General features: G+C 37.0%; 1 protein-coding gene across 1 annotated transcript; it reads left to right on the top strand.

Moving 5' to 3' along the window:
• Positions 1-340: 340 nt before the first annotated feature.
• Positions 341-1238, top strand: LOC148277109 (G1/S-specific cyclin-D3-like; the record flags this gene model as incomplete). Its single annotated transcript, XM_088233318.1, has 2 exons — positions 341-486; positions 733-1238. Coding segments are annotated over 2 exons (341 nt in total), but the record flags the coding sequence as incomplete, so codon positions are not given.
• Positions 1239-10785: the final 9547 nt, after the last annotated feature.

Here is a 10785-nt window from a genome sequence, read left to right on the forward strand (position 1 = left end):
GCATACAAAAAATTTAAGGAGATACCACCATCGAACACTGCGTTTATAAAGTAAATTGTTTTATCAAGAGGTATCAAAATTCTTGTTAAATCGCAACCAAGCCTTCGAGCATTCCAGATTCTAGGAACATAAATTAATGCTCAGTTCGTTTTAATAACTGAATGATAGCACGAAATGATAAGATAAATGCATTTTGGAAACATTTTATAAGTGCTAAATCGTATTTTGTACTTCAGTTATGTTATACATATTGTATAATTTATTGTATTACTTATTCATTATTGTCTGTGTACTTTCTTTTATGAAATTGTGTCTAAAGACGTATTTTTTATTGTTCCAGATTTCCAGTTCACTGGGTACACCGCTAGCACTTTGGCTGCCTCCAGTATTGCTGCGGCTCTTCAAGGTCTGGAGTGGGGAACCAAAGCGAATGTTCCATTATCTGATTTGATAGCGAGACTTCACGTACTTACTGGAGTTGAAAAGGTAAATATTTTAATCAATCGTTTTAACACTGATTCGCGAGTATCTACATAGCTCTTAAATTCAAACTATATATCATTAGATCTTAAGCATATAAATACACAGATGTCATCCGACAAAAAAAAAACATTTGACATGTTTACTAACTGTCGCCAACTTTTTACACGGCGCCATTGCACATCTGTTACGTATACTTCCAAATATTTTCATGGTAAATATTAAACTAATGTATTGTATCAATTGTTTCAGGACTACCTTCAGGCGTGCTTAGAACAAATTGAACAAATGGTACAGAAAACTATCGAAGAAAGAGTGGGTGGCCCAAACGGGAGAGCACCGGTGGGGAACGACTCGGGGATGGCGTGGACGCAGCCCCACAACACCCCTGAAAAAATGGTTGGCAAGGCCGGAACCCCTACAGATGTCAGAGATGTGCATTTTTAGGTCTCACTACCGAACATTTTTGCTTTTGGCCACCATTTCTTCAATTGCAACACCGTGACAAAATGACAGCTGACCGCAAATTTTGAAATTTTTCGTTGCCAAAATCAGCAATAAAACTGAAAAATTAAACCTTCTTGTGACATTGTGGAAAGAAATGCGCAGTATTATCATACAGAGGCTCTTGCCTCGATACAATCCGAATGTGAGTCAATGTGAATACGTGACAAAAAGACTTTTTAATGTTGAAATTATATAAATAAAATGCCTTTAGTGCCTCAGTGCCAAAAATAACTTTCAAACTCGTACCTAAAGATAAATAATTCTAAAAATGAAATCCTGAAGCCGTTGATGGATCACCCGATACTTGTGAATATGAAAATCGATTGTTTTAACTATTATATAGTTACAATATGATTATGTTTTTATTTTATGTGCTTAATTGAATTAAACATGTAAATGATTTATATATTTCCTATGGAAGTGTTTAAATTGATGATAGCGATTACTTTATTTAGCAACAATCTCGTAAAATCACGTAAATTGTAAATATTATTCAATATAAGAGATTTTTTTATTAAATAAATCAGAGACCTCCGAATCCGTTCGAAGCTACTCTCTAAGTATCGACTATTATCAACTATTATCGAGTTGTTGGGGGTTTTTTGTATTTTGTTATAAGAGTGTAAATGAATGAGACATTTTTAATATGTGGAAAATGATAAGATGATACAGATGGCTCCTTCGTTTAACAAATGATTATCATGCAGCCAAGAATATGAGTCCAGTGATAGTCTGACCTACTTATAATTTGAATATTATTGGATAAGATTGCCCAAAACAAGATTAGAACTGTTTTGTAGATTGATATAACTCGTGATAGCCCGTGGTGATAGCATATTCTTGGCGATGTATTTGGAAGATAATGTAATGAATTGGGGGGAAGGCAAAACAATACGCTTTATGAAATGTTTATGTTATTTTTATACTAACTTTAAGGTATCCTTAGTTTAAATAAATATTTTTAGTAAATATTCCAACACCTATTGTATATGTATATTGTTTAACACATACAAGGGGTAAACATGTATTTTTTTACCAGTTTTTATAGGACTTTGAATATGTTTTAAGTAGAAATTCAATCAGTTGTTTTATGAAAATATCTAGTTATCAATAATTTCGCAACTGTTTGTTTTATATTTTTTTAATAAAATACTGAATATGTTTAGTTTAATTACGCTCGTTTCGTCTTATCAAATAGTTACTTGAATAACAAAATATTTAACATTTTATTTTAAATTTTGAGTTCTGTTAGACAAAAAGCAAAATCGATTGTAGTTATACTTTTTATAAATGAACATAGCTTATAGTTTCGCGCAACTTCCATATTTCTAGGTGTGTAAATTTGATGAGAACTACAAAGGCGGGAGGAAATGCCGATATGACGTAGTTGTGTATAATTACATAAATAGATGTCCGCCAATCTTGACTTAGTATCAAATTGGCTTCTGGTCTTAATGGATAGAAAGCAAACGCTTTAATGTTTTTAAATTACATATTGTACCTACATATTAGAAATATATATACATATTAGAATTATATACAATTTATTATATAACGACGATTATTTGTATTTTTGTAATGTGTTACATTTCTATTTTATTCTATAAAAGCACAATGTGTTCCTTATTTTTAGCGGCATTGAGTGTAGTTATGTAATTTAATATTTAACTTAAGTTCAGTGACAATAAATTGGCATTATTTGTTATAAGATTTTTCCTATGAAGGTCATATTTTCAATGTCTGTAGTCATGTCAAGTCATAAAAGGTTTATTAACTTGTAAATATAATGAAAGGTAAACCTGCTAATTATAAATAATAGTCAGAAGTTATAAAATAAGAACTAACCTATTTCCGGGTTCCTATATAATCTAGACGTAGACGAAAATGGGTGCAAAAAGAATGTTCAACAAGCGCGAAGTAAAAGTTGTTTAAACCTGGTATATTATTAAGGAATTAAGTTAGACGTGTAGATTATACGACAAACCTAGCCAAGTATAATCCTTAGTGTTTTCAAACAAAAGACTGCCATTGCATTGTAATTCCTCCTCACACATCTTGAAATAGTGGCCGATGATATAATTTTAGTACTTTATATTTATGTTCAGTCTTCCAATGTTATTAGGGATATATATTTTTTTATTAAAATATTTTAGTCATTCTTTATTACTATGTACATACAATATTGACATAAACCTGTGACTTTTATATTTAGAACTCATGTAATTATATATTTAACTGTATATATATACATAATACATATCATAAACTTTAAACTGCATGTACAAGCAGTGGGTAACATGGATCGTTAATGACGAAAAGGAAATTGTGAATAAAGAAACTACATTTAAACAAAACTCTTTATTTTTTTTGATTATATTTTTCCCTCACTCCCATCTCGATGTTTCTACATATTTAATTAGTAAACCAAACAAATAAAAAAAAAATCTGATTACTGATACACGATCACTTTAAAATTTCTTGCTAAATATGGTATGAAATCTAACCCCCATTTAAATGATTTAAAAGTTGACTTTTTATTTTTTTAAATCTTATATATAAATAAGAGATAGATTACAAAACGTCATGTAGCTACAGAGCGCATGGACAGTCCGAATTCTAGACCTGCTGGAAATGGTTGGAAATCTATTTACAAAATTTAAGCATGAGATTTACACGCAGAAGCTAGATCAACAAATGTCCCGCAGTTACAAAGCGCATGGATAAATGGAATTCTAGCAACCTCAAAATATTCATACAGCAGAGCAGTAAGTTTGTCAAGCATTCGTGATAAAAAGTTAAACAAAGCATGGTTTTGATGTATTATTGTTAACAAAATAAGGAAAGCGACGGCCAATGTCCGAAGGATGGCAAATGTAGGTGGTTCCGCATCCGATATCTTCTGCTTAGTAACTGAAAACATGTGGCTACCAGCTGGAACTGCAGCTGCGAGGCTGTTTGCTGATTCCGTAATAATAAAGCTTCAGCCTTATTTGAAAATTGCATTACGAAGCAGTACAGTTTATGACATAAAAATAAACAATAAAATCATCAGTCAATTTCGGTTACCTTTATTAATGAAAGAGTTTTACCTACCATTAAAACTTATATTATGTTGCCTCTCTTATCCAGAATATGCTTATGTGAGATAGCATCTACTTTCCGGCCGGCGTTACCTAGTTCCTACCCGCCTCTTAGTACCGTCCTTTTTCTATGGCAACCCTTTTTGTCTCTTATGTTGGTATTCAGCTGTCACTGGCAGGGAATCACCAGGCAGGGTGTTGATCATATTTTGGATAAGAGAGGCAACATAATATCAGTTTTAATAGTAGGTAAAACTCTTTCATTATGTAGTGCCGTCTCTTATCCAGAATATGTTTATGTGAGAAGTGTTTGTTATCGCCTGGTGACAGCGGCGATGTCAATTGTGATTTACTGTTTAGAGGAGTATTAATACTAGATGATATTGGCTAGGAGCCGAGATATCATCTCCAGATATAGTTCATAAGCGCACACAGTGGTGATGTCAATTGTGATATACCATTTAGAACATAATACCAGATGATACTGGCCAGGAGCCGAGATATTACCTCCAGGTATATACTTAGATCATTAACCGCGATGAGTTCAGTAATACTCGGTAACATTTCAACTCTATACACATTAACAATTAACATTAAATACATGTTTATGCAACTTACAAGATATAGTGAATAACTGGCATAACGGGTCCGAGAGATTGTCTCTCTACTTGTCATCAGTTAATAGGCCTGAAAAGGCTAGTAAGAGATTTTGAACATGTGGGATTATGATCGGCAACGTTGTCTTTTCTCTTTGCAGTAAAACTTTGAGAAGGTATTTTAACTTTACCAATTCCCCCTTTCCAGGATTGCATTAATAGGATATTGTTAAATCCAGTTAGAGGAAGCTACAGCTGACCTAGTACTACCAGCGGATGCAGAAATGCCCATTTCTTTCAGGAGGGATTTGACCCAGCCGCCAATGATAGTGGGTGAAGCTGGTTTTGCAGTACCACAAGTAGAAATAAAAAGGTTGCTTCCTTCCTCTCTTTGGTCTTTACCCAGGGTATATACTTTCCTAAGCCAGAACACAGGATCTATAGCTTCTACACTAATCTTCAAAAGCTTCCAACCTGACTTTCTGTGTAGAGACGAGTAAATTTTTGATCCAAACACTGGCCATAGGATAATGTGGTCAGTAGCATCAACAAAATAATCTGGCGAACACCTTAAAAGTGTAAGATCGTGAACTCTTCGCCCAGATGCGAGTAATAAAATTAAAGCGCATCTACGTGATGCTTCAAACGGGGTTATATCTGTTGGTGGATTATTCTCTAGACAACTGCATACAATCTTGGGATCACAAATTGGTGGTTTATGTGATTTAAGAGTGGTTTTACCTATGCCCTTCATGACTTGTTTCACTATCGGGTGGCCACTAAGCTGGTTGTTCCTGTTAGGAATGCTAAGCGTGAAAACAGCTGATTTGTGAAGTGAAATAGATCTAGGAGCAAGACCTACTTTTACTTTCAAATATGCTAGAAATTGGGCCAACTGGTTTCCAGGTGGGTTTTTGAGGTCAACATTATATATGTTGGACCATTTTCGCCATCTATTCCATGCTACTGCATAAGCTTTAAGAGTGGAGTCCCTCCAACTAGATGTTAAAAGTAACTTTTCCGCTGGAGGCCACTCAGTTTAAGACTCTTCCCACCCCCAATCAGCCAAACATCCAGATGGATATTGTGGATTCTCGGCAGATGGTAACCTGTGGAAGTATACACGAGGTTGTTCACGAGATCGTTCACTGCTGGAGCGAGTCTCACAGCCCTCGCTCGGACGTCTGGGAGCCAGAACACTTTGGGCCACTTGGGCGCTATGAGCATGTACATTGTACATCCCTGTCGATTCTCTCAAGTGTGCTAGAACTCGAGGAATCAAGCATGATGGGGGAATATCCAAGCCAATGGGTAAGTCCAGAGTCCGCTGAAGGCATTGTGGAACAGAGCATTCGAGTCTTTTCTATTTATTTTATTTATTAATTACATTATACATACATTTGTTAAGGACAGAGACACACACAGCTTATAGCGACACAATCAGGAACGACCCATGTCTGTGAACTTGCTCCGACTCGCTAGAAAATCCGTGTTGAGTCGGGGCACTTGTAATGCATTCATAACCATACATTCACACACATATATACATATATATTCGCACATACATATTTATATTATATTTTATACATACACATACATATATATTAAGTTTATACACATCATTGATACAGTATACATTATTACATTTTACATTTATAAATACATATTAATCATTTACCAGTTAGTACACATTTGATCGCAGAAATCCATTCCCGTTCGAGCAAACCAGTTACTCAAACCAGATTTGAATTTCGAAAATGACTCAGATTCCTTTGTTACCTGATCTAGTAAATTAAGAATTCTTGGACCTACCACAGAGAAATGTCTCTTGGCCAAAGTTATTTGACTTTTTGGTACGTAGTAATTTACTTTTGAGGAATATGTTGTTATTATTTCCTGTTGTGTTCTTTGTTTACTACTTGTGGTCCAAAAGTTGATCAGATGACTTATAATATATTTGTCTAATTGAAAGGACTTTGGCCTCTTTAAACAATAAATCCGATGAAAAGGTAGGAAGATATTTAAATATTATTTTTAGTATGGTTTTTTGGGTTATAGGTTGAGTTCTAACACATTTCTTAGGTTGTAAAATACATAAATAAGTTTTCTCGTTCTATCAGTTGTTGTGTCTATATGAGATTCCCAGCGAAGATGTTGGTCAATGACTACTCCCAAATATTTGATATTTTCTATCTGATTTATCTGTGGACAGGAACAAGTACCACTGTTATCATAATAATTCAATATATCTTTATGACACGAATGCAGCATTAACTTGAAGTTCTCCTTTGTACTTTTTTCAATGAGAACGTCAGGTATTTTGTTTTCCCAATATTAAGTGTTAATAAGTTATTGTCTAGCCAGTCTTTAATTGTTTTCATTCCAAGAGTAGCTTTGTGGAAGGTTTCATTCCAGGTATTTCCTTTGAAATCTATGACAGTGTCATCAGCAAATGTAAGAATATTACCTTCAATACTCAGGTCGCAGAGAGAATTGATATATATTAAGAATAAAATAGGTCCCAGGACGCTACCTTGCGGTACTCCAAATAACATCGGCTGACTGGAGCTTTTTCTCTCCCCTTTCATTCTGAATTTTTGTGTTTTGTACTCTGTCCAATAAATAATCTTGAACCCACTTTAAAGTGTTTCCTGATATCCCTATTTCAGCAAGTCTTTTGTAAAGAATAGGATACGAAACGGTGTCAAAAGCCTTAGCTAAATCAAGGAACACCGCCAAGGGTTTTTGACCTTTATCTAAGTACCCTGTTGTAATTTGTGAGAAAGCTGCTATCGCGTCAGATGTGTTACGATTTTTTCGAAATCCATATTGGCTATTAGAGAGAATATTATTCTTTTCCAAATAGCCATAGATTCGTTGTTTAGCAATCTTCTCAATTATCTTAGAGATAACGCTTAGTAATGAAATAGTCCTATAATTATTGATTGAGTTTTTATCACCCGATTTGAATATTGGGATAATGACAGCTTGTTTTAGGCACTAAGGAAATATTCCAGAACGAAAGCTACTATTAATAATGTGAATGAGAGGGAATACAATAATTTCATTCAACAATTTTACGCATTTAGTAGAAATGTTATCTTGCCCCGAAGAACACTTATCTTTTAGACTGTTTATTGTCTCAATCAGTTCTTTTTGATTTGTTAAGGACATAGTCGATAGGCTATTTTCCGACGGAGAGATATTAATTTTCGCTGCTAAATCTTGTTCTGTACAATTCAGCCTTTTTAAGATATCTTTGGCAAGATTAGAACCAACTGAAGAGAAAAACATATTAAAATGATTCGACATTATTTCTGCATGATTTTTAATATTTAGTGTTTCTCCATCAACATTGATTTCTTTTACAGAACTATTTGTTGTTGATTTGCACGAAATTTATTTTATAAGTTTCCCAACTTCTTTCTTATCCTTTCCAGCTTCGTTGATCTTCTCTCGATAGTAGTCTTCTTTGGTTTCTCTGGTCTGATGAGCCAGGAGAAAATCGTCTAGGTAAACAACAACGCGAAGGCCTTTTTTCCTCAGGACTTCTGCAATCCAGTTGGAAATCATAGCAAATGCTTGCGGAGCGCTAGCCAGTCCGAATGGCAGGCAGGTCATTTGCAGACACTGGAAATCTTCGGTGTGTCGGAGCCACCGGAATGTGAAAATAAGCCTGAGAGAGATCGATTTTTGTCATCCAGTCTCCTGGTTGAAAAAAACCTGGTATTTTGTGATGAGTGATGAGAGAGAAATGTCTCATCATCACCTGTAAATTTAGGGCATTTAAGTTGAAAATAGGGCGGTCAGAACCGTCGCCCTTTTTCACAAGAAACATTTGCGACAAGAATCCCGCAGATTTGTCTGTCGGTTCTAGAACACCCGACTGTAACATGTTCTTTGTTTGAAGAAACATATCGTCGGACGTCTTTGTTTCGTAAGATATTAGTTGATAATTCTTTGGGCTTACCAACGGGGGCATTGAAAGGAAGGGGGTGCGATAGCCGCGTATCATTTTCAGAACGACCTTGGGAGCATTTAAGTCCTGCCAATTTTGAATCTTTCCCGCTAACTGCCCGGCCCGAAAGCTGTCACTTATAATAGGCTCAACGACGCGATGTCTGCCCTCGAGTCGGTTGCCTGAGCTGGAGCTTTCTTCTCTGTCCTCCTGAGGTTGACGGTTGGGGGTCCCGCCCAGGGTCAGCCCTCTGAGCACGAAAGGGCTTATCTTTAAACTTGCTTCGGAAAGGCGAATTCTCGGTTACCGGAATGGGACGAGACCAGTTGACCGGTCGAGATGGAAGGCATCCTGAAGAACTTGCCGACTCCCCCGAGCCTTTGCAGCTTGGAAGAGAAAGCTGCTTCCTCGAACAGGAAGGATGCACTAGGGGGAATTTTAGCGAGGAGCTAGACATCGTGCTTATTTTTCACGAGCTGAAGAAAGCGGTCACGCCGCGTTTCTATTACCCCAGCCTTCTTACCGCAGGGGTCAGAAGCGTTTCCCCATCGTAGCCCCAGTTAATTAACTCTTGCAGTGAGGACTGCATGAGTTCTCTTTCCTTTAGAGCAGCGTGGGTGATGGCAGCCAGCGCTCGCTCTATGAAGGCTAACTGGGGCGACGTAGGGTCAAAGGCTGCCAGCTCCGAGTTGATTTCCAACTCCTTGAACCCTGGATCCGCGATGTAGTCCTTAATGACTTTTGAGTAGCGCACGTTGCATCACCCGCGGATCCGAAGCGTTGGACGCATTTCAGCGTACTAAAGATGGCAGTTGGTGGCCGGGGTATCTTTGGTTCCACCAGAGCGGTCATAGCGGAAGGCATTCTGAACCCTGAAGACTGGGGAACTATTTCAATTTCCTCAGTAACGCCGATAATCGAATGATTGCGCGAGGCGGCACTCATATCTCGAAAGATAAAATTTTGGAGATTGTCCAATTGCTTGGACAACGTTTTAATCAGCCTTAGAGATGATCGCGTCTTCCGCTTTCTTTGTCCTCCTTTGTTCATAGGCGACGCGCTGGAAGCGGCATCACTCGAACCACTTAACCGCCACTGGAAGCACTTGAGACTGATCGCGATCGATCTCGGCGCTTTTCTCCGACAAGCGGTGATATTTTTGGAGGACATTTACCTATTGGGACGGTTTCAATGTTTAAGTTTCGTAAAATATTTTTTTTTTAATATTTCAAAAACACAAACAAAACAAAACGCAACAAATAAGTAGTGACGCGACGGAAATTCGACGTCAACTGAAACAAAGGAATAGATTCCCTGCCAGTGCCAGCTGTTATTCCAACATAAGAGACAAAAAGGGTTGCCATAAAAAGGACGGTATAAGAGGCGGGTAGGAACTAGGTAACGCCGGCCGGAAATGAGATGCTATCTCACATAAACATATTCTGGATAAGAGACGGCACTACAAATGTAATTATAAAATATGGAATTTCACAAAGTAAATGCCACGATGATTAATATTTTTAGTTTATTCTCATTCGGTTAGTACTGGATACAGAATAATTATTTTCATAGGTTTGGGTTGATTAGCAAAGAAAAATGTTTATCAAAGATCAAATATTGAATTCATTAACATAATTGTAACGGACGGTGAAAATATATCTAATACGCAATAATATAGTTAGGGCCCCCGGTATCTGTCGGCTAATTGTTGGACCTACAATAAAGGATAAATACTCCACTTTCGGGTCTGACTTTAGCGATACCGGGGTATTATAGAATAGAAATTTATGCTACAGGCCCTAAAAAGGGCCTGGAGCTATACGTTTGACTAATTATTGCCCTAAAAAAGGGCATTTGTATTTATAAACGACACTAAGGTTTTCCTTAAAAAAGGCATTTTGTAAACGAGACTAAGGTCTGCCTTAAAAAAGGCTTTTTTGTAAACGGAACTAATGTTTGCCTTTAAAAGGGCATTTTGTAATTGACGTGGCGCGTGCGGCGGCTCCTAGCGAAGTGACCGAGCCGTGCGCCGGCACCTCCCTATATGCACTTTGGGGGAGGCGCGCCGGCCGGGAATAGTGGGGGCGGTATTTCCCCCTCCACTCCCTTATTAGCCTTACGCCGGTTCGGATGCAGGTAGCGGGAGCCCGTAACACGCTCTATA

This window comes from Micrasema longulum, unplaced genomic scaffold, assembly GCF_059751315.1.
Source record: "Micrasema longulum isolate JH-2025_06_02 unplaced genomic scaffold, ASM5975131v1 h1tg001081l, whole genome shotgun sequence".
In the NCBI taxonomy this organism is placed as follows: domain Eukaryota; kingdom Metazoa; phylum Arthropoda; class Insecta; order Trichoptera; family Brachycentridae; genus Micrasema; species Micrasema longulum.